This window comes from Bombina bombina, chromosome 3 (assembly GCF_027579735.1).
Source record: "Bombina bombina isolate aBomBom1 chromosome 3, aBomBom1.pri, whole genome shotgun sequence".
NCBI lineage: Eukaryota > Metazoa > Chordata > Amphibia > Anura > Bombinatoridae > Bombina > Bombina bombina.
In genome coordinates this window covers 587,616,887-587,641,709 of record NC_069501.1, presented here as the reverse complement: position 1 = coordinate 587,641,709, position 24,823 = coordinate 587,616,887, and the positions used below count along the sequence as shown (strand labels likewise).

General features: G+C 41.0%; 1 protein-coding gene across 1 annotated transcript in view; it reads right to left on the bottom strand.

Annotated features, from left to right (window-relative positions):
• The window catches only part of LOC128653708 (uncharacterized), a 157,172-nt gene that overhangs the window by 21,076 nt on the left and 111,273 nt on the right, over positions 1–24,823 (bottom strand). Inside the window, exons 6-7 of the mRNA XM_053707159.1 lie at positions 19,810–19,954; positions 10,654–10,763 (exon numbers count right to left, since the gene is read on the bottom strand). Coding sequence (XP_053563134.1) covers positions 10,654–10,763; positions 19,810–19,954 — 255 coding nt within the window. The remainder of the gene's footprint in view (positions 1–10,653; positions 10,764–19,809; positions 19,955–24,823) is intronic.

The following is a 24,823-nucleotide window of genomic DNA, read 5'->3' as shown; positions in this document are numbered from 1 at the left end:
TAAATTACAGAGAAACAGCCAATAGAATGCGAGCCCAATCCTATTGGCTGATGATTTTTTTCTACCTTAATTCCGATTGGCTGATAGAATTCTATCAGCCAATCGGAATCTAAGGGACGCCATCTTGGATGACGTCACTTAACGATACCTTCATTCTGTTTTAGTCGTTGGATAAAGAGGATGCTCCACGTTGGATGTCTTGAAGATGGACCCGCTCCGCGCCGGAAGGATGAAGATAGAAGATGCCGTCTGGATGAAGACCTCTGCCCGTCTGGAGGACCACTTTTGCCCGGGTTGGATGAAGACTTCTGCCTGTCTGGAGGACCACTTCGCCCGGCTTGGATGAAGACGTCTCCTGGTAAGTCGATCTTCAGGGGGTTAGTGTTAGGTTTTTTTAAGGGTGTATTGGGTAGGTTTTATTTTTTTAGATTAGGGTTTGGGCGGCAAAAGAGCTAACTGCCCTTTTAAGGGCAATGCCTATCCAAATGCCCTTTTCAGGGCAATGGGGAGCTTAGTTTTTTTTAGATAGTATATTATTTGGGGGGTTGGTTGTGTGGGTGGTGGGTTTTACTGTTGGGGGGTTGTTTGTATTTTTTTTTTACAGGTAAAAGAGCTGATTACTTTGGGGCAATGCCCGCAAAAGGCCCTTTTAAGGGCTATTGGTAGTTTAGTTTAGGCTAGGGTTTTGGGGGGACTTTTTATTTTAATAGGGCTATTAGATTAGGTGTAATTAGTTTAAATTTCTGTAATTTTATATTATTTTCTGTAATTTAGTGGGGTTTTTTGTACTTTAGCTAATTTAATTTAATTTAGGTAATTGTATTTAATTTAATTAATTTATTTAATTATAGTGTAGTGTTAGGTGTTAGTGTAACTTAGGTTAGGTTTTATTTTACAGGTACTTTTGTATTTATTTTAGCTAGGTAGTTATTAAATAGTTAATAACTAGTTAATATCTATTCTACCTAGTTAAAATAAATACAAACTTGCCTGTAAAATAAAAATGAACCCTAAGATAGCTACAATGTAACTATTAGGTTATATTGTAGCTATCTTAGGGTTTATTTTACAGGTAAGTATTTAGTTTTAAATAGGAATAATTTAGTTAATGATATTAATATTTATTCAGATTTATTTAAATTATATTTAAGTTAGACTTAGGGTTAGATTTAGGCTTAGGGGTTAATAATTTTAATATAGTGGCGGCGACGTTGGGGGCGGCAGATTAGGGGTTAATAAATGTAGGTAGGTGGCGGCGATGTTAGGGCCGGCAGATTAGGGGTTAATAATATTTAACTAATGTTTGCGAGGCTGGAGTGCGGTGGTTTAGGGGTTAATATGTTTATTATAGTGTTGGCAACGTTGGGGGCGGCAGATTAGGGGTTAATAAGTGTAGGTAGGTGGCGGCGACATTGGGAGTGACAGATTAGGGGTTAATAAATATAATGTAGGTGGCGGCGGTGTTGGGGGCAGCAGATTAGTGGTTAATAAATATAATGTAGGTGGCGGCGGTGTCCAGAGCGGCAGATTAGGGGTTAAAATTTTTATTTTAGTATTTGCGATACGGGAGGGCCTCGGTTTAGGGGTTAATAGGTAGTTTATGGGTGTTAGGGTACTTTTTAGCACTTTAGTTATGAGTTTTATGCTATGGCGTTGTACCATAAAACTCATAACTACTGACTTTTAAATGCATTAGGACTCTTGACAGGGTAGGGTGTACCGCTCACTTTTTGGCCTCCCAGGACAGACTCGTAATACCGGCGCTATGAAAGTCCCATAGAAAAAAGACTTTACGAAGTTTACGTAAGTCGTTTTGCGGTAAGGCCAAAGAAGTGTGCGGTCACCCTAAACCTTCAAGACTCGTAATACCAGCGGGCGTAAAAAAGCAGCATTAGGATCTCTTAACGCTGCTTTTTTACCCTAACGCACAACTCATAATCTAGCCGAAAGTCTGTATTTATACCACATTTCCTGTGACACTGCTATTTTGCTACTTCATACTTAAATGAAAGTAACTACAATATAATTGTTTACACATCCTATATAATAAAAGGCCAGGTATGTTTGTCAGATGCAGTCATGCGCAGTAGGGACTGCAGGAGGACAAACATACCTGGCCTTGAGCAGCAGAGGAGTGCACACTGTGGAAGCTGCATGGTGGGGGCATGGTCGGTCAGGCAGGCCATGATGGGGGCGTGGTCGGCGGGCGTGACGAGGGGTCAGGCGGAGCGTGCATGAAGGGGCGTGGCCGATGGGAGCAGCCGTGGTGGCAGCGGCATGGTCAAGTGAGAGAGAAAAACAGAGAAGAGAGTAAAACAGAGGGGAGAGAGGAGGGGGAAAGAAAGAGAGAGACTAAAAAAGAGAGGGGGGAGAGACTAAAAGAGAGGAGGGAAAGAGCAAAAGAGAGGGGGGAAAGTGAGAAAGCGAGCAAAAGAGAGGGGAGAGGGAGCAAAAGAGAGGAGAGCGAGCAAAAGAGAGGAGGGAGAGAGAGAGCAAAAGAGAGGAGGGAGAGAGAGAGCAAAAGAGAGGAGGGAGAGAGCGAGCAAAAGAGAGGAGGGAGAGAGAGAGCAAAAGAGGGGGAGAGAGAGAGAGTAAAAGAGGTGGGAGAGAGAGCAAAAGAGAGGGGGAGAGAGAGCAAAAGAGAGGGATAGAGAGAGCAAAAGAGGGGGGAGAGAGAAAAAGAGGGGAAGAGAGAGCAAAAGAGAGGGGAAGAGAGAGCAAAAGAGAGGGGGAGATAGAGAGCAAAATAGAGAGGGAGAGAGAGAGAGCAAAAGAGAGGGGGGTAAGAGAGCAAAAGAGAGGGGGAGAGAGAGCAAAAGAGAGGGAGAGAGAGAGAGCAAAAGAGGGGGGAAACAGAGTGAGCAAAAGAGGGGGGAGACAGAGAGAGCAAAAGAGGGGGAGAGAGAGCAAAAGAGGGGGGAGAGAGAGAGAGAGCAAAAGATGGGGGGTGAGAGAGAGAGAGAGAGAGCAAAAGAGGGGGGAGAGAGAGAGAGCAAAAGAGGGGGGAGAGAGAGAGCAAAAGAGGGGGGAAACAGAGAGAGCAAAAGAGGGGGGAGACAGAGAGAGCAAAAGAGGGGGAGAGAGAGCAAAAGAGGGGGAGAGAGAGCAAAAGAGGGGGGAGAGAGAGAGAGCAAAAGATGGGGGGTGAGAGAGAGAGAGAGAGAGAGAGAGAGAGAGAGAGCAAAAGAGGGGGGAGAGAGAGAGAGCAAAAGAGGGGGGAGAGAGAGAGAGCAAAAGAGGGGGGAGAGAGAGAGCAAAAGAGGGTGGAGAGAGAGAGCAAAAGAGGGGGGAAAGAGCAAAAGAGGGGGGAGAGAGAGCTAAAGAGAGGGGGAGAGAGAGCAAAAGAGAGGGGGAGAGAGAGCAAAGGAGAGGGGGAGAGAGAGCAAAAGAGAAGGGGGGAGAGAGAGCGCAAAAGAGAAGGGGGGAGAGAGAGCGCAAAAGAGGGGGAGGGAGAGAGAGCAAAAGAGGGGGGAGAGAGAGCAAAAGTAGGGGAGAGAGAGAGCAAAAGAGGGGGAGAGAGAGCAAAAGAGGGAGGAGAGAGAGTGAGCAAAAGAGGGGGGGAGAGAGAGAGCAAAAGAGGGGAGGAGAGAGCAAAAGAGGGGGTAGAGAGCAAAAGAGGAGGAGAGAGAGAGCAAAAGAGGAGGAAGAGAGAGAGCAAAAGAGGGGGGAGAGAGCAAAAGAGGGGGAGAGAGCACAAAAAAGAGGGGGAGAGAGAGAGCAAAAGAGGGGGGAGGGGGAGAGATCAACAAAGGGACGAGGGGGAGAGAGAGAGAGAGAGAGCAAAAGAGGGGGGAGAGAGAGCAAAAGAGGGGGAGAGAGCACAAAAAAGAGGGGGAGAGAGAGAGAGCAAAAGAGGGGGGGAGGGGGAGGGAGAGAGAGAGCAACAAAGGGACGAGGGGGGGAGAGAGAGAGAGAGCAAAAGAGGGGGCAGAGAGAGAGCAAAAGAGGAGGGGAGCAAAAGAGAAGGAGAGAGAGAGCAAAAGAGGTGGAGAGAGCAAAATAGGGGGAGAGAGCAAAAGAGGGCGAGAGAGAGAGAGAGCAAAAGAGGGGGGAGAGAGCAGAAGAGGGGGGAGAGAGAGAGAGAAAGAAAGAGTAAAAGAGGGCGAGAGAGAGAGAGCAAAAGAGGGGGGAGAGAGCAGAAGAGGGGGGGGGGTTGTTTTCCTAACAATTGCTGCCCTAGTTTAGAAAGCCAGAATTGGCTACTCTGTTCTTTCTTTTTCAAAGGTCTCTGTGAGTAACTGTGTCCTCTCATACCTTGTAACTGTCTACGTGTCGGACAGCGGAGTAGGTAAGTGTTTTTTCTTCCAGTTGGGGAGACCATGCACTTAACAAATTAAAAACACTGCTTTTTTATTGGGACATAGATAATCCTGTTTTATGGGTTACACTGGGGCATGAAGCAGGCACTGTAGCATGTGTGAGACTAACATTTAAACTCTTTTAAAAAGAAAGGGTAAAATGATTTTATTAGGCTTTATTTTCTGACACATATTTACTTGATAAAACAATACAAGTTTAAACTGAAAGTAAGGCTGAATTTTCTATTTCAGCAGCTTATTCAATTCCCCTTTGCTTTAAAATAAAACAATGCAACATTTTAAACTGTCAGATTTTAAAAAATGGTTATTTCTGGTACTCAGAGTACCAGGAAGTAGTGCCTCTCTGTGTCGCAGCAGTAATTTGAGCCTGGCAGTTGCGGTCACATGACCGGCTTTACTTCATAACGTTTCTGAGGAAGAAGTTGTTTTTCTCCATTTCTGGGTGATCCGGTCTTAATTGGTAGAGGTAAGGCACCTCAGTAATACCTAGATTACAAGTTTTGCGTTCGTGTTTTAACACTGAAAAAATGGTAATTTCAGCGTTAAAACAGTAACGCAGCCATTATGAGTCTTGTTGGTATAGCTGTACCTGCAAGCCTTTTAGCCTGTAACGCAACATCAGTCCCGCACGCGTAAAAATTACTTTTTTTCATGGGACTTCCATAGAACAGCCATTACAAGTTTTGCGGTGAGGCTATAAAGCTTGCGTTCCAGCCTATACTGACAAGATCCGTTTCACAATCTGAGACCAGTAGTTACATAAAACTCATAAATAAACTGTCACAAAGTACACTAACACCCATAAACTACCTATTAACCCCTAAAATGAGGCCCTCCCACATCGCAAATATATTAAAGTTAATAACTCCTATTCCGCCACTCCCCAACATTGCCGCCACTATACTAAAGTTATTAACCCCTATTCCCCCACACCCCAACATCGCCCACACTAAAATAAATCTATTAACTCCTATTCCGTCGCTCACCGCCACTATAATAAACCTATTAACCCCTAAACCACAAGCCCCCCACAACAAAATATACTAAATTAAACTATTAACCCCTAAACCGAAAGCCCCCCACATCGCAATTAACTAATTTAAACTAGTAACTCCTAAACCTAACGCCCCCCTAACTTTTTATTAAAATTACAATTTCCAAACCTAAATTAAATTAAAACTTAAACTTGTCAAATTAAAAAACTAAGTTTAAACTAACAATTAAACTAATATAACTATTAAACTAAAATTAAACTAACTACCAATTAAAGATAACCAAAATACATATTAAAAAAATTCTAACACTACTATAAAAATTATAAAATATCTAATTACAAAAAATAAAAAATACTAAATTACAAAAAATAACAAACACTAAATTACGAAAAATAACAAATGAAATAAAAAAATAAAAAAGAATTACACCTAATCTAATAGCCCTATAAAATAAAAAAGCCCACCCAAAATAAAAAAAAACCTAGCCTACAATAAACTACCAATAGCCCTTAAAAGGGCCTTTTGTAGGGCATTGCCCTAAGTTAAACAGCTCTTTTACCTGTAAAAAAAACTCACAAAGACCCCCCAACAATAAAACCCACCACCCAACCAAACCCCAAAATAAAAAAAACGAACTCTAACAAAAACCTAAGATACCCATTGCCCTGAAAAGGGCATTTGTATGTGCATTGCCCTTAAAAGGGCATTTAACTCTTTTGCATTGTCTTGAAAAGGGCATTTAGCTTGTTTAAGAAAAGCCCAAACCCTAAACTAAAAAAAAACCCCACCCAAAAAAGTTGAAAAAACCTAACACTAACCCCTCTTTAGGTACTCACAGTTGTTGAAGTCCTGCTTGAACAATCTTCATCCCGGCCACTTCATCTTCATCCAGGCTTTATCCGTTGCAGGACCGGCATCTTCTTCATCCCTGTGGAGGCGGAGCGGCGAAGGTCCAAGGCGGAGGTACATCGATCCGACGTTGAGGTCCTCTTCATGCGATTCGAATCAGCCAATAGAATGAGAGCAGCTTAAATCCTATTGGCTGATTTGAACAGCCAATAGGATTTTAGCAGCCCTAATTCCTATTGGCTTATTCAAATATTTCAGCCAATAGTAATGCAATGGTACCCCAGTATAAAAGGGGTACCTTGCATTTCAATCCTCAGTGTGCAGCGGACGATCACATGAAGAGGACCTCCACGTCGGATTGATGGACCTCTGCCTGGACCTTCACCTTGGACCTCCTCCTGGATCTCCGCCTCCGCGCATCGCCGCTCTGCCTCCGCAGGGATGAAGAAGATGCCGGTCCCGCGATGGATGAAGATAAAGCCGCATGGATGAAGATGCAGCCTGGATGAAGATGGAGCCACCGGGATGAAGTTCGTTCAAACGGGACTTCAACAACTGTGAGTACCTAAAGAGGGGTTAGTGTTAGTTTTTTTTGGGGGTTTTTTTTTTTAGATTAGGGTGTGGACTCTTAAAAGAGCTGAATGGCCATTTAAGGGCAGCAAAAGAGCTGAATGTGGGTTTGGGGGGAGGTGGGGGTTTGTAATGTTAGAGGGTCTTAGTATTGTTTTCAGGTAAAAGAGCTGTTTAACTTAGGGCAATGCCCTACAAAAGGTTTCTTTTATTTTGGGGTGTTTTTTTTAAAATGGGTATTAGAATAGGAATTTTTTTTATTATTTTGGATAATTCTTTTGTTATTTTGTGTAATGTTTTTTTTTTTTTTCGTTTTGGGGTGGGTTTTTATTTTTAGATTAGGGGTTGGGCATTTCATAAAAGAGCTAAATGTCCTTTTAAGGGCACGAACAATAGCTGAATGCCATTTTAAGGGCAATGCCCATACAAATGCCCTTTTCAGGACAATGGGTAGATTAGGTTTTACTTTATTTCTATGTTAGCGGCAGATTAGGGGTTAATAGATTTTTTTAGGTGTCAGCGTTGTCGGGGGCAGCAAATTAGGGGTGTTTAGACTTAGGGTTTATGTTAGGGTATTAGGTTTAAACATAACTTTTTTCCCCCCCATAGACATCAATGGGGCTGTGTTACGGAGCTTTTCATTCCACGATCGCAGGTGTTAGGTTTTTTCTAACCCGCTCTCCCCATTGATGTCTATGGGGGAAGCATGCACGAGCACATCAAAACAGCGCTTGTATTTTGTGCGGTATGGAGCTTATCGCCACCATATCGCATGCACAAGCCGGCTGTTTCAAATCTTATAATGGCTGCGCTATAGAGGGTAAAATAACTCAACTTTTGTTGCGTTCGTTAAAAACCCTATAGCACACGTAACTCCAGGTGTGGGGTTGCCTGAGGGGTATTTTAGAAGTTTATTTTATGTTTATAAATGTTTTTTCTTAACTTTTCTCACATCATTTTAGCTGGGGATCGATCCTAATTTGGGATAAAATTAAAAGTGTATTTTTTCCTTGGCTTATTTTAATTGAATATTAAAATCTTTGAAACATCTGTACAAGTTTATTTACTGTTTCACAACATGTCTGATATGAAGCAAGAGCCTGCTCTCATGAATTCAGGCTTATTATGTTTAGATGCACAAAATGCAGCTCCTATGAAAATCTTGCAAAATAAAGGTAACATTTTTGAGCCTAATGTCTTTCAGGATGATGCTGTTAAAATAATACCTCAGCTTTCTCCTGCTACATCCCAAGCCTCAATGGCGTCACATGCAGTGCCCTGTGATTCCTCTATAACTCCTAGTGGAGTTTATTTAAAAGCAGAAACTACTGCCCAGGTATTTTCAGCAGTAGCTGCGGGATTAGCTGCCATTCCCAGATTACAGGGAAAACACAAGAGGATATCTAGAGATTCAGAAAGTAAGGTGCCTGTCCTCAGTTCTGCTTCCCAAGTTGCCCTTTCTCATAAGTCTGAAGAGGAAGATACATCGGGACATTCTGTGGGTGAAATTTCAGATTCGGACAGTATAATTCCTTCTTCTGAGACTGAGGTGGTATCCTTCAGATTTAAACTTGAAGACCTTTGTGTATTGTTAAAGGAGGTTTTAGCTACTTTAGATGACTCCGATACCCCTGCCATTGTCACTCCTAAGAAATCTAGTAAACTTAATAGTTTCTTTGATGAACCTTCCACTTCGGAGGTTTTTCCTGTGCCGGACCATGCTAGGGAGATTATCTCACAGGAATGGGAGAATCCAGGGGTGTTTCTTTCCCCGTCTCCCATATTTAAGAAAATGTTTCCTGTCGAGGACTCCATTAAAGACCCTTGGTATACTGTACCCAAAGTTGAAGGGGGCACTCTGGCTAAGAGAACCACTATTCCTATTGAGGATAGCTGCTCTTTTAAGGATCCGATGGACAAGAAGCTGGAAGCTTATTTGAAAAAGATTTATTTTCATCAAGGTCTCCAATGGCAACCTGCGGTGTGTATTGCCACCGTGACTAGTGCGGCATCTTATTGGTTTGACGCCTTGTCTGATTCTCTTCAAGTAGAGACTTCCTTAGATGAAATTCAAGATAGGATTAAGCTCTTAAGTTGGCCAATTCCTTTATTGCAGATTACATTTTACAGGTTGTTAGACTAGGAGCTAAAACTTCTAGTTTCGCTGTCCCTTGGTTAAAATCCTGGTCTGCAGACGTTTCATCTAAAGTTAAGCTTCTGGCGATTGCTAACAAGGGCAAAATCTTGTTTGGACCCAGTTTGGCAGAAAATTTCTCTTGCCTCAAGATAAGAAGAATAGGCCTAAAGGACGTCAGAGTAAATTGAATTCCTTTCGTAACTTCAGAGGAAAGCCTTTCCCTTCTTCTTCCAAGCAGGAACAATCCAAGTTTTCTTGGAAACCCAATCAGTCTTGGAACAAGGGGAAACAATTAAAGAAACCCGCAGCTGATTCCAAATCATCATGAAGGGTTTGCCTCCGATCCGAGATCAGATCAGGTGGAGGGCAGACTTTCTCAGTTCTCTCAAGCCTGGATACGAGATGTCCCAGATTCCTGGACTGTGGACATAGTATCCCAGGGTTACAAATTGGAATTCAAAACTTTTCCTCCCAGAGGCAGATTCCATGTCTCAAGATTATCTGCAGACCAGATAAAGAGAGAGGCGTTCTTGAAATATATACAACATCTTTCCTCCCCAGGAGTGATAGTTCCAGTTCCAGTGCAGGAACAGGGTCTCAGGTTCTACTCCAACCTATTTGTGGTTCCCAAAAACTTTCCATCCCATTCTAGACTTGAAGTGTCTAAACAAGTTTCTCAAAGTTCCATCCCTCAAGATGGAGACTATACGCTCCATTTTTCCTTTAGTACAGGGAAGGATGGTCAGTTCATGACAACCATAGACCTAAAGGATGTGTTTCTTCATGTTCCTATTCACAGGGACCATCACAGATTCCTGAGATTTGCCTTTTTGGACAAACATTTCCAGTTTGTGGCCCTTCCATTTGGTCTAGCCACGGCTCCCAGAATTTTTTCAAAGGTTCTGGGGGCTCTTTTGGCAGTGATCCGTTCTCGTGGAATTGCTGTGGCACTTGTTCTTTTAACTATAACCTCAGGCACCTCTACACCTTGTGTTACTCCTTTTTCTCAATTTTTCTTCAGTCCAGTGACTGGGGTTGTGGGTAAGGGAGTAATACTTAGCAGTTTAACTATGGTGCTCTTTGCCTCTTCCTACTGGCCAGGAGTTATATTCCCAACAGTAATTATTCAAGCCCTGGACTCACCATATCCAGAAATAAATACATTTATCAGGTAAGCATAAATTTTGTTTTTTAGCCAATTTATGTAAGCTTTTGTTTACTTCACCCTCCCCCCTAAGATTCTCAGCAGTCACATGTTTGTAAATGGTGGATTATCAGTTGTGCATCAACAATCATGATAGGAAAAGCATTCTTTGCAATAGTAAGTAAGTTGAATCAGTGCTAAACTACATTAGGGAAGAGATAAGGGCAGGCTTCCCCAGTTGCTCTCAACTGCAAGTGTTCAAACAGAGTTTGCGCTATATCTGAATATTTGTGATTGGTTAGGAAGGATTCTTTTGTTCAGAGAACAGGGAAATCATTAAAATGAATAAACATAAAACAATTTACTCATTTGACTAAATAAAGCTGTAGTTTTCATTGCAAAACTATTCTCAGATATGAAGGTTTAAAATCATGTAGTTTACAATTTGTGTTTAGTGGTCCTTTAAACCAGTGTGTACGTGAATTCATATGCGAGTGTACCAGGCTACCTTGTGTATATCAAAGAGCATTTACCATTACCAATGTAAGTACTTATCTAATGATTTTGTGCATTTCTATGGATTTATTTGACTTCATGTGTTTACAGGCTTAGGTAGCTTAAATAATGCTGAATACTTACACTAAGTGGAACAGTTGATGTTGGTGTTGTTGATTCTGTCATTGTTGCAGTTACCGTGGAAGGATCATTAGCACCAGATGTGCCAGTTGCTGATGTGCTGCTCATTTCTCCTTGAAGAGCAACAAAGTGGTTATTGACAGCTCAGGATGAAAATAAAATATAAAATTACCATAGAAAAATCACCAAAATCAGAAACAGAGCTTTATGTTAGACTCTTTTTTAAAATGGTGCAGGTTTTACTAAGTAGTATGATGTCAATCATCTTACCCTTTAAGGGATATGAAACCCAAAAATGTTCTGTTGTGATTAGGACAGAACATACCATTTTCAAAAAGTTTCCATTTTATTTATATTTTCAAATTTGCTTCATTACCATTCTTTGTTTAAGAGATACCTAGGTAGGCATCTTGAGCACTGCATGGCAGGAAATAGTGTTGCTATCTAGTGATCTTGCAAATGGAAAACATTCTTGAAAAACTGCTGCTATATAGTTCTCCAGAAATGGGCTGGCTCCTAAGTATACATCCCTTCTTTTCAAAATAAGATACTAAGACAATGAAGAAAAAATTATAATAGAAGTAAATTAGAAAGTTGTTTAAAATCACATGCTCTATCTGAATCATGAAAGAAAAATGTTGGGTTTCATATCCCTTTTATTTAGCATTAGGGAAGGGTAAATGCCTGTGTTCCTACTACTGAAAGGTAGAACAAATGTTCTGCTACTCAATCTGTCATTCAATAATCTCAGTTTCAAATACAATACTTGAATATTATATTCAAAAGTTGATTCCAAAGTTTTATATTAAAGTTAATGAGACTCAACATTTGAATACTTGTGTTTAAATATTTGAATATTACACTGTAGATAAGGGAATAGTAATATGTATTTGAAAAAAAGAAAATGTTGAATATTTATCAATCATTCAACATTCGTTTTGTAATGAACGAAAGTGACCAACAAATGTCTTAAAATCCTCCCATTCCTAGTTCTGACTTTTGTACAAAATAGGAATTCTGTATGAAAAACTCACTAAGATGTTGATACAATTATCAGTGAGACAACCCTATGAGTATTGCTTGGCTAAAGAATAATGACCAGCATGTGTTATTGTATCTGAGTTAGTCTTTGCTATAAGGTAAATTAGGTCCACAAGTCAAATAACAAGCCAGGAGTCAAAACCAGAGCTGGTAGTCAGATGAGCCGAGTTAGGAGCCAAAGTGAATAGTCAGACGAGCCGGAATCAGGAACAAGGAAAACAGCAGAGTCAGGAACAAGCCAGGGATCAGGAACCAGGAAGGACGTCAGGCAGCCAGGTAATACACAGGAACTCTCAAAAACAGGTCTGAGACAACGCAAAGGCAAAGCATACTGAACAGAGGCCCTTTAAATAATAAGTGATGACATCACAATTCTGAGACTGCATCCTGTCTCACATGGATGATTCACACCAGTCTGGCCATAAAAGGAAGTGAAGGAAATGAGCAGCATCCCCCACAATGCACCATAGTCAGGAAGATAGGTGAGTAAAATGGCTGCCAGCAGCACATGGCAAACAACAGGGAAAAAACCCTGACAGTACCCTCCCCTCAATGACCCCTCCCCCGCAAGAGGACAAAAGGCTTATTGGGGAAACGAGCATGGAAGGCACGGAGGAGGGCGGGAGCATGAACATCAGAGGAGGGAACCCAAGAACACTCCTCTGGACCATAGCCCCTCCAGTGAACCAAATACTGTACATGGCCCCTGGACATACGAGAGTCAATAATGCTGCTGACCTCATACTCCTCATGGTTGTCAACAACGATAGGACGGGGACGAGACAACACAGTGGTAAACCAATTACAAACCAATGGTTTCAAGAGGGAGACATGAAAAACATTGGAGATGCGCATAGCAGGAGGAAGGTCAAGAGCGTAGACCACAGGATTAACCTGTCGGAGTATTCGAAAAGGACCAACATAACGGGGAGACAATTTATTGGAAGGCACATGAAGGTTCAAGTTGCGGGAGGACAGCCAAACTCTCTCACCAACCTGGTAGGAAGGTGCGGGCAGACGCCTACGATCAGAACGATGAAGGCAATCTTGAATCTGCACCCACGTGGAACGGAGTTGCTGGAGATGCTCCTCCAAAGCCAGAATACCCTGAGACATGAATGAATCGGGCAACAAGGATGGTTGAAACCCATAATTCACCATGAACGGGGATAACTTGGAGGAAGCATTAATAGCACTATTACGAGCAAACTCTGCCCAAGGTAACAGTTCAGACCAATTATTGTGGTGATCTGAGACATAGCAATGGAGGAAATGTTCCAGAGCTTGATTAGAACGTTCCGCAGCCCCATTATATTGAGGGTGATATGTCGAGGAGAAGGAAAGCTGGATCCCCATTTGAGCACAAAAGGAATGCCAAAATCTGGAGACAAACTGGCTACCCCAGTCCGATACTATCTCCTTGGGTAACCCATGTAAACGGAAGATCTCCTGGGCAAAAATCGAAGCAAGCTCCTGAGCGGTAGGCAGCTTCATCAAGGGAATGCAATGTGATATTTTAGAAAAAAGGTCAACCACCATAAGCATAACAGTATTGCCATTGGAAACAGGGAGATCGACAATGAAGTCCATGGAAAGATGTGTCCAAGGATACTCACCATTAGCAATAGGTTGAAAAAGACCCGCAGGAAGACGTTGAGGAGTCTTATTCTGTGCACAAACTGAGCAGGAGGCAACATACACAGCAATATCAGAATGAAGACCTGGCCACCAGAATTGTCGAGTGACAGACCAAATCATTTGGTTCTTGCCTGGGTGACCTGCTGCTTTCGGATAGTGGTAAGTGTGCCAAAGTTTAGTTTGAAGATTCTCAGGAACAAAACACTTACCACTAGGTTTCTCAGGAGGTGCATTGGTTTGTGCAGCCAGGATCTCCTCCCCCAAGGGAGAAGTCAAATTAGTACGTATGGTAGCCAAAATATGGTCAGGAGGTATAACAGGAGTAGGAACAGACTCCTCATTGGACAGAGGCAAAAATTGTCGAGAGAGGGCATCAGCCCTAACATTCTTACTACCAGGCAGGTAGGAGACCACATAATTAAACCGAGACAAAAATAGCGCCCATCTGGCCTGTCGGGGCGACAAACGTTTTGCTTCAGATAGATAAGTTAAATTCTTGTGGTCAGTAAGAATGAGCACTGGCACGCTAGTACCTTCGAGAAGATGCCTCCATTCCTTGAGTGCCAAAATTATGGCCAGTAATTCCCTGTCGCCAATTTCATAATTGCACTCCGCTGGAGACAATTTCTTAGAAAAGAAACCACATGGATGCAAGGAACCGTCAGGCGTAGGACGTTGAGACAAGAGGGCACCTACTCCAGTCTCAGATGCATCGACCTCAAGAACGAAAGGCAGGACAGGGTTAGGATGAGCCAGAACTGGAGCGGCAGCAAAAGCAGTCTTAAAACTATCAAAGGCCTTAATGGCAGTAGGTGACCAATGGAGTGGATCATTCTCTTTACGGGTCATGTCTGTTATAGGTTTGACCAAGGAAGAAAAGTTTTTAATAAACTTTCTATAGTAATTGGCGAACCCCAAAAAACGTTGAATAGACCGAAGACCAACTGGGCGAGGCCACTGCAGAACTGCAGATAACTTGTCAGGATCCATGGAGAACCCTGCAACTGAGATAACATAACCTAGGAAGGTTACTTGAGTCTGATGGAACTCACATTTCTCGAGTTTACAAAACAGGCCGTTCTCACGTAGTCTCTGAAGAACCTGTGTAACATCAGAACGATGAGCCTCAAGTGTGGGTGAGTGTATGAGGATGTCGTCTAAGTACACCACAACACACTGTTGCAACATATCTCGTAGGACATCATTAATAAATTCCTGAAAAACAACAGGAGCATTACATAGGCCAAAGGGCATTACAAGATACTCATAATGCCCGCTCCTTGTGTTAAATGCTGTTTTCCATTCGTGACCCTCCTTAATCCTAATGAGATTGCATGCTCCTCTCAAATCAAGTTTAGTAAAGACCGTAGCTCCATTGAGGCGGTCAAAGAGTTCCGTAATGAGCGGAATAGGGTAATCATTCTTAATGGTAAGATGATTAAGACCCCTATAATCGATACATGTTCTTAACTCACCACCCTTTTTCTTCACAAAGAAGAAGCCAGCCCCTGCAGGAGAGCAGGATTTGCGGATGATTCCCTGCAACAGAGCATCGGCAACATACTCCTCCATAGCACAACACCCGGCCCCGAGGAGGAATGGCTCCGGGTTGCAGGTCTATGGCACAATTCTAAGACCGGTGAGGAGGCAACGTACCGGCACGCACCTTGTCAAACACGTCTAGGAACTCTCGATAATCCTCTGGCAATTGAGATACCAAAGAAGTGCACAAGATTTTAACTGGTTTCTGAAGACTAGTGGAAATACATTGCGGGGACCACGACAAAATTGCCAGTCGAGACTGGGATTGTGCTTTTGGAGCCAGGGATAACCCAGAACAACCGGAAAATGCAGAGAGTTTATCACCTGGAACTGGAGGGTTTCAAAATGGAGAGCCCCAACAGCCATGGACAACGGAGCAATTTCGTGAGTAATGAGTGTGGGCTGAAGGGGCCTGCCATCAATGGCCTCAATAGCAAGCGGAACGGACTGAGGCAAAACAGGAATGGAGTGCTTTGATACAAAAGCACTGTCAATGAAATAGCCCGCAGCACCGGAGTCAACAAGAGCCTGAGTGACTATGGAGGAGTTCACCCAGGAAAGGACAACCGTGACAAAAGGTTTCTCCTTAAGCGGTTCTGGGGACAAGGATAAATCACCCAAGGTTTGCCCCCGACAGGACCTTAGGTGTGAGCGTTTCCCGGCCGTGTAGGACAAGACTTCAAAAGGTGGCCCTATAACCCACAATAGAGGCAGAGCCCCTCCCTCCTCCTAAAGGCCCTCTCTGCCGCGGAGAGACGCGTGAATCCCAACTGCATTGGCTCAGCAGTACCTGGTGACTCGGGACCAGGAGGCATGGGAGGAGAGGGAGGCATGGGTGGGAACGAACACATAGGAGACAACGGAACAGGAGGCTTCCACAAGCGCTCCTTGAAAGAGGGCCTCTCTCTGAGTCTGATGTCAATTAGGATCAAAAAAGACACCAATGCCTTGAGACCCTCTGATAAATCTCTGGCAGCAACTTCGTCTTTAATCGCATCAGAGAGCCCATGAAAGAAGGCGGCAACAAGGGCTTCATTGTTCCAACCTATCTCTGCGGCATGCGTACAGAACTCAATAGCATACTGAGCAACAGATCTTGTACCTTGCTAAATGGACATGAGTCGTTTAGCAGCAGAGGAGGAGTGAGCCGGAACATCAAATACCCTTCGAAAGGAGGCCACAAATTCAGGGTAATTTGAAATCACAGGTTTATTAGTCTCCCACAAGGGATTAGCCCAGGCAATTGCTGTGTCAGAGAGTAACGAGATGTGAAATCCCACCTTAGCTCTGTCAGAGGGAAACGCCTGAGGTACCATTTTAAAGTAAATGCCCACATGGTTCAAAAACCCTCTGCACTGAATAGGATCGCCTCCATATCGCTGAGGTAGAGGTGCAGAACCGGACATGCTCCTGGTAGGCATAGGTGCAGCAGCGGAAACAGGAGCAGCCATAACTTGTGGGACACTTTGGTCCAAATGTGCAGTACGAGTCAGCAGGGTTTGCAGGGGTAGTGCAAATTGATCCAAGCGGTGATCCTGTTCATCCATCCTGGAAATGATGGCAGGTAAAGGTGGATTATTAGCACCATCAGGATTCATGGCCTTTGCGTAATGTCAGGGTGCCAGGAATCAGACTGAGACGAGAAGTGCAAAAATAATCACACCTTTATTCATAGCAAAAAATAATAAAAAGTCCACAAGTCAAATAACAAGCCAGGAGTCAAAACCAGAGCTGGTAGTCAGACGAGCCGAGTCAGGAGCCAAAGCGAATAGTCAGACGAACCAGAATCAGGAACAAGGAAAACAGCAGAGTCAGGAACAAGCCAGGGATTAGGAACCAGGAAGGACGTCAGGCAGCCAGGTAATACACAGGAACTCTCACAAACAGGTCTGAGACAACGCAAAGGCAAAGCATACTGAACAGAGGCCCTTTAAATAATAAGTGATGACATCACAATTCTGAGACTGCATCCTGTCTCACATGGATGATGCACACCAGTCTGGCCATAAAAGGAAGTGAAGGAAATGAGCAGCATCCCCCGCAATGCACCATAGTCAGGAAGAGAGGTGAGTAAAATGGCTGAAAGCAGCACATGGCAAACAACAGGGAAAAAGCCCTGACAGTCGCATCTTGTGTGTTGTAGGAGAGTGTGTGTGATGTGGGTTTTATATCGGTGTGTGTGTTATATGAGAGTGTGGGTGTTGTATGAGAGTAAGTGTGGTGTGTGTGTTATATGAGAGTGTGGGTGTTGTATGAGAGTAAGTGTGCAGATAGATAATCCCTTAATTACCCATTCCCCAGTTTTGCATAACCAACACAGTTATAATAATACACGTTTTACCTCTGTAATTACCTTGTATCCAACCCTCTGCAGACTGCCCCCTTATTTCAGTTCTTTTGACAGACTTGCATTTTAGCTTATAAGTGCTCACTCCACGATAAATTCATGTGCATGAGCTCAATGTTATCTATATGAAACACATAAACTAATGCCCTCTAGTGGTGAAAAACTGTCAAAATGCATTTAGATTAGAGGTGGCCTTCAAGGTCTAAGAAATTAGCATATGAACCTCCTAGGTTTAGCTTTCAACTAAGAATACCAAGAGAACAAAGCAAAATTAGTGATAAAAGTAAATTGGAAAGTTGTTTAAAATTACATGCCCTATCTGAATCATGAACGTTTTTGGGACTTGACTGTCCCTTTAATGATAAAAGTCAATTGGAAAGTTGTTTAAAATTGCATGCCCTATCTGAATCATGAAAGTTTAATTTTGACTAGACTTTCCCTTTAATAATAAAATGATTATGTCACAAAAGATATAAGCAATCAACCAGGGAGCAAATAACAACACAGCATCTTATTCTCTTTCTATTCACTATCTGGCAAACAGTGTCTTCTAGCCCAACATATCACTTTCACAGAGATATTTCCTGCAATATATCAGTCTGGAATCCTACAAACCTAAAATTGGGTTCTATACTGCAAGAGGGTATACAAATTTACACCTATATAAATGCAATGTCAACATTTATAATTTATTATATCAAATAATCACAGAAACAAATGTTGAAAAAATGTTCTTAAAAATAATATTAATAAGGGGACATCTCCCCTCTACAGAAACCTAATTACTTTGCTAAACGCTGAAAACAAAAGTTAATAAAATCATATAAAATAATTCTGGGGTCTCAGTGTGCCGTTCTTTGTCCTCCTCCGGTAGAATGGTTACTCACATAACCTGTCTCTTACAACTGTGAGATGTTACAATAAAGTTTTATAAAAGTATCCTTCTCTATGTGTCTGATTTGTTGTCTCAAGCACACCCTTAGAGACACACGCGCATTTCACCTGTAGGGCTTTCTCAATATGTATATTTAACTTCTCTATGGGTATTTATATATAAATCACAATTTCTACCAGCTTAACTTTCTTAAAGGGATGTGAAACACAAAAGTTTTGTTTTGTTATTCAGACAAAGCATATTACTTCAAAAAAAAGTTTACAATTTACTTCTATTATCAAATTTGCTTCGTTCTCATGATATTCTGTGTTGAAGAGATACCTAGGTAGGTATCTGGAGCACTACATGGCAGGAAATAATGCTGCCATCTAGTGCTCTTGCAAATAGATGAATTTCTTGTAAAACTGCTGCCATATAGTGCTCCTGAAATGGGCCGACTCCAAAGCATACGTTCCAGCTTTTCAACCAAAGATACCAAATGACAGAAGCAAATTTGCTAATAGACGTAAATTAGAAAGTTGTTTAAAATCACATGCTGTATCTGAGTCATGAAACAAAAGGTTTGGGTTTCATTTCCCTTTCGTTATATTCGGGTGTCTAGTGGATCCCCAAATCACCGGATGTGCAATATATCAGTCTGGCTCTGCCTAAAAAGAATCCAGGCAGTCCTCCTCTGCACAAGAGACATGTCCTCCCCAGATGTGTGTTTAGGCCTTGTGTGGGTGCAGCCATACCTCTCTAAGTACCCTGGGCAATGGCTCCATGTCTGGTTTTCCACATCACTGGGAGACTAGTCAAGGGTCATCATACTTACATAGTAAAAGAGAGGCACTCAAAATATTATATATTGAATAATAGCATTCTCTAACAAACAATACACAGTTGGAAATCACTTCAATTTGTTTTTTCCCTTCTTCTCAATCAAGAATAGTAAGAGGAATGTGTGAAAGGCTGAACTTAAGTCATTTTTCAACCTATATTACTATGTAAGTGTTATTGCACTAACATGTTCTTTTAAATAAATGTCGCTATTTTTTAAAATATATCAAAATAACAATGGCTTATATCTGTTATTTTTTTTTCTAACTTCACATTTAATGTTACACTAATAAATCAAAATTAAAGGGAAAAGAAACCCAAATATTTTTTTCACGATTCAGATAGAGCATAGAATTTTAAACAACTATCCAATTTACTTCTATTAACAAATTTGCTTTAATTATTTTGCTTTTCTTTTTTGAAGGGGTAGCACCGCACTCCTGGGAGCTAGCTGAACACATCTGCAGCTAGTTCTTAATTGCTGCACCCGAACCTACCTATGTATGCTTTTCAACAAAGAATACAAAAACAATAAAGCAAATTTGATAACAGAAGTAAATTGGAAAGTTGTTTAAAAGTGTATGCTTTATCTGAATCACAAGATTATGTTTGAATTTACTGTCTCTATAGTATTTATTCTGTTTCATACAAGTCATTTAATTTGTTTTATTACTGTACTTTAAATATAAACTTAGAAAAAAAATGCAGTGGATTATGAGCTATGGCTAAATGAAGATCAGAGAAATCCACGGATGGACTGAAGTGTGAGCCATTTTTCTAGTTTCTCCTTTTTTATTTTATTGCATGCCATTATTAGCTGCTATCAAATGCATCTTATTATACACTGAAGTATCTGATTATAACACAGTAATCTTACCTCCACTTCCCATGCTTTGAGGTTTGCCGCACATTGGTGTGTTGCAGCACTGCACTGAACAGTCATCCAAGTCAGGTGTACATGGTTTGTTATTGCACTGTGGGCTACATCTGGCTTCATAATGAGAGCTGTTATGACGGTAAACCTGCAATTAGGTGCATAACATATTTACACATAATCACAGACCTGTTGCAAATAAACAAAACAAAAACAGCATCTAACATTATAAAGAAGTTAATAGAAGAAAGAAAAGGACAGCACTGGCCTAAAGTTCACTTATTGTAATGATGGGATGGAATTAAGTGTCCTCTTGCAGGCCTTTCTTAGGGTTGATACTAATTAGGGAAAAAGTACTGGACACTGTAAATAGTTTAATTTGTTTTAGTAATATTAACTGAAAACTGTACCCTGAACCAAATGTAATAGTTTTTTTGCAAAATGATTTCCTCAATGTTCCAAAACTATCTATCTATCTATCATCTACCTATCTATCTATTTATATATCATCTACCTATCTCTATCTTTCTATCTATCTATCTATCTATCTATCTACCTATCTGTATTTCTATCTATGTGTCATCTTCAAACACACATATACAGTGCTTTGCAAAAGTAAACATCGCCTTGGACATTTCAACATTTTCTAGCATTACAAACTGAATTTAAATTTAATTTTATTGTGCTTTTAACAATTTGATTAACACAACACTTTAACATTGCTATATATATATATATATATCTATATATATATATATATATATATATATATATATATATATATATATATATATATACAGGGAGTGCAGAATTATTAGGCAAATGAGTATTTTGACCACATCATCCTCTTTATGCATGTTGTCTTACTCCAAGCTGTATAGGCTCGAAAGCCTACTACCAATTAAGCATATTAGGTGATGTGCATCTCTGTAATGAGAACGGGTGTGGTCTAATGACATCAACACCCTATATCAGGTGTGCATAATTATTAGGCAACTTCCTTTCCTTTGGCAAAATGGGTCAAAAGAAGGACTTGACAGGCTCAGAAAAGTCAAAAATAGTGAGATATCTTGCAGAGGGATGCAGCACTCTTAAAATTGCAAAGCTTCTGAAGCGTGATCATCGAACAATCAAGCATTTCATTCAAAATAGTCAAAAGGGTTGCAAGAAGCGTGTGGAAAAACCAAGGCGCAAAATAACTGCCCATGAACTGAGAAAAGTCAAGCGTGCAGCTTCCAAGATGCCACTTGCCACCAGTTTGGCCATATTTCAGAGCTGCAACATCACTGGAGTGCCCAAAAGCACAAGGTGTGCAATACTCAGAGACATGGCCAAGGTAAGAAAGGCTGAAAGACGACCACCACTGAACAAGACACACAAGCTGAAACGTCAAGACTGGGCCAAGAAATATCTCAAGACTGATTTTTCTAAGGTTTTATGGACTGATGAAATGAGAGTGAGTCTTGATGGGCCAGATGGATGGGCCCGTGGCTGGATTGGTAAAGGGCAGAGAGCTCCAGTCCGACTCAGACGCCAGCAAGGTGGAGGTGGAGTACTGGTTTGGGCTGGTATCATCAAAGATAAGCTTGTGGGGCCTTTTCGGGTTGAGGATGGAGTCAAGCTCAACTCCCAGTCCTACTGCCAGTTTCTTGAAGACACCTTCTTCAAGCAGTGGTACAGGAAGAAGTCTGCATCCTTCAAGAAAAACATGATTTTCATGCAGGACAATGCTCCATCACACACGTCCAAGTACTCCACAGCGTGGCTGGCAAGAAAGGGTATAAAAGAAGAAAATCTAATGACATGGCCTCCTTGTTCACCTGATCTGAACCCCATTGAGAACCTGTGGTCCATCATCAAATGTGAGATTTACAAGGAGGGAAAACAGTACACCTCTCTGAACAGTGTCTGGGAGGCTGTGGTTGCTGCTGCACGCAATGTTGATGGTGAACAGATCAAAACACTGACAGAATCCATGGATGGCAGGCTTTTGAGTGTCCTTGCAAAGAAAGGTGGCTATATTGGTCACTGATTTGTTTTTGTTTTGTTTTTGAATGTCAGAAATGTATATTTGTGAATGTTGAGATGTTATATTGGTTTAACTGGTAAAAATAAATAATTGAAATGGGTATATATTTGTTTTTTGTTAAGTTGCCTAATAATTATGCACAGTAATAGTCACCTGCACACACAGATATCCCCCTAAAATAGCTATAACTAAAAACAAACTAAAAACTACTTACAAAACTATTCAGCTTTGATATTAATGAGTTTTTTGGGTTCATTGAGAACATGGTTGTTGTTCAATAATAAAATTAATCCTCAAAAATACAACTTGCCTAATAATTCTGCACTCCCCTGTATATATATATATATATATATATATATATATATATATATATATATATATATATATATATATATATATATATATATATATATTAACAAAAGAAAAAGAGAGAAGACAACCACAATTTTACGTGGGTATCAAAGAATGACAAGGTTGCACACTTAAATCCTCATTAAAGAAAAAGCGTTTATTTAATCTTAATATAGGTCATTAAATGGACTCCCCTAACCCCTCACAAGTGCAAAAAAAATGTGATAACATATAATGAATAACAACAGTTACAGCAACATTCAAAGTAGAGAGCCTTATGTCCCTTTAAGTCTGTGAACCAAGAGCAAATTCAGTGAGCACTTAGTGTAAAAAACACGCTCACATTGCTTCCAAACAGCCGAACTGCAACAATTCTCTTATTTGTATCCAATTGACACTTGTGTGTTACAAATACGGAAAAGAAGAGAAACAATGTTGCATTAACGATCCTTAGTTAAATCACAGACCGGAACATCACCATTTGTATCACTTTGAGCACTTAGTGTATAGAACACGCTCAAGCACAGCTGTAGATGGTGAAACACTGAATGGTGAAAACCCTAGCACCAACTGGTCTGAATGAGACAATTGATTTTTCCTGCTTTTTATGAAGAGGGTTTAGTAAATAAGTTATGGCTGTTTTAGCATACATGTGTTTATAAATTGTTTAGCCAAGGTTTGTGAGTTTTGTGTGTATACATAGATTTCCACATTACCCAATCAGGGTTAAAGAAAGCTGCTGAAATAAAGTCAAAGAATGGTTAAAAAGCATTTTGTAAATACGTAAAATTACATCAAAAAAAGCATTGTGTCAGTATTGTGTTGTTTAGGGATTTAAAGTCTTAAATGAACGTGGTTTTATATGAATTTCATAGTGGTTTATGGCACACACCCAATCACTAGAAAAGTTATTTAACAGTAGATTTTGAAAATGAAAATGTATTAATATATCTTACTGTTAGGCAAATTTGATTGCCCTTTAAATGAAAGAATGGATCAGAGCGCAATGGAGGAGGTGTTGGAAACAAGATAAAAAGGCAACACCCCGGGATTACAGCATCAGATGAAGCCCTGAAAGCCAGCCCTGTTTGTGGGAGGGGCAAAACGCGTCATGCTGGCGCTTATCTAACCGGCAACTTCAAACCTGGAGCCGATACAAACTCAGCTTGCTTCTTCGCCTGCAATATTTGGAGCTAGCAACCGACAGCAAGGATTAATTGTGGAAACACGTCACATGTCATGAGAGCATTGGTCCGTTGCTGCGCTGTCGGTCATACAAGAAGTATGAGCGGTGAGAAAATATTAAGATAAAATGCAATGCGAGTACTGTTTGTCCTACACTGAATAGTGTTTCACCATCTACAGCTGTGCTTGAGCGTGTTCTATACACTAAGTGCTCGAAGTGATACAAATGGTGATGTTCCGGTCTGTGATTTAACTAAGGATCGTTAATGCAACATTGTTTCTCTTCTTTTCCGTATTTGTAACATGCAAGTGTCAATTGGATACAAATAAGAGAATTGCTGCAGTTTGGCTGTTTGGAAGCAATGTGAGCGTGTTTTTTACACTAAGTGCTCACTGAATTTGCTCTTGGTCCACGGACTTAAAGGGACATAAGGCTCTATACTTTGAATGTTGCTGTAACTGTTATTATTCATTATATGTTATCACATGTTTTCTTGCACTTGTGAGGGGTTAGTGGAGTCCGTTTAATGACCTACATTAAGATTAAATAAACGCTTTTTCTTTAATGAGAATTTAAGTGTGCAACCTTGTCATTCTTTGATACCCAAGTATAATTGTGGTTGTCTTCTCTCTTTTTCTTTTGTTAATTAATAGTGCATGACTGTCTGCACCTAGAATAAATCCCGGGATAAGTGTGCACCCAATCGTTGTTTTATATATATATATATTTGTTGTTGTTGTATTGTGACACAAAAAATGGAACATAAGATGCCCTTCACCATTGGTAAATGAATATGGAATTCCTGACATCCCCAAGGCTCTCCTTATGGTGTGTGTACAAATACCTTATCTTGCTTTTTAGTCAACAGAAACCAAGCTCAACACCTTACTGACTGGCAGAGCATTTCTTTCTACTGGGCTAGCTTTAACCTTATTTTTAAAGCCATTCCTATGTTTTATGACCCTCAAATACTTTAATTGTTTTGAAATGTGGTTAATGTAATTGATTGAATGTTATAAGGCTCAGATGGGAGACTGATGGTAATGTCTGATGAAGCCCGAGTGGGAGGGGCAAAACCATTGGCATTGATGATTTGGCAAGTTTAGACTTTTGAGGGAAAAGTGAAGGAGGAATCTGGCACCTTATGGAACACTGAATGCTCCACCAGTCAGTAAGGCATTGAGCTTGGTTTCTATTGGTTAAACAGCAAGATAATGTATTTTTATTCATACCCTAAGGAGAGACTCAGCTGTCAGTGTGGCTTTCCATTTTTATTTATCAATGGTGAATGGCAGTCTGTGTTCTCATATTTAATTTATTATACCCAGAGCATGTGTTAACAACATGTTAAGTGCCTGGGGCTTTATTAAAGGCAATACGGTTTGTGCTATATAGTACTAAGTGTCTGGACTGCTTGGACTCTGGTGTTTTATTAGTAGTACCAACACCTT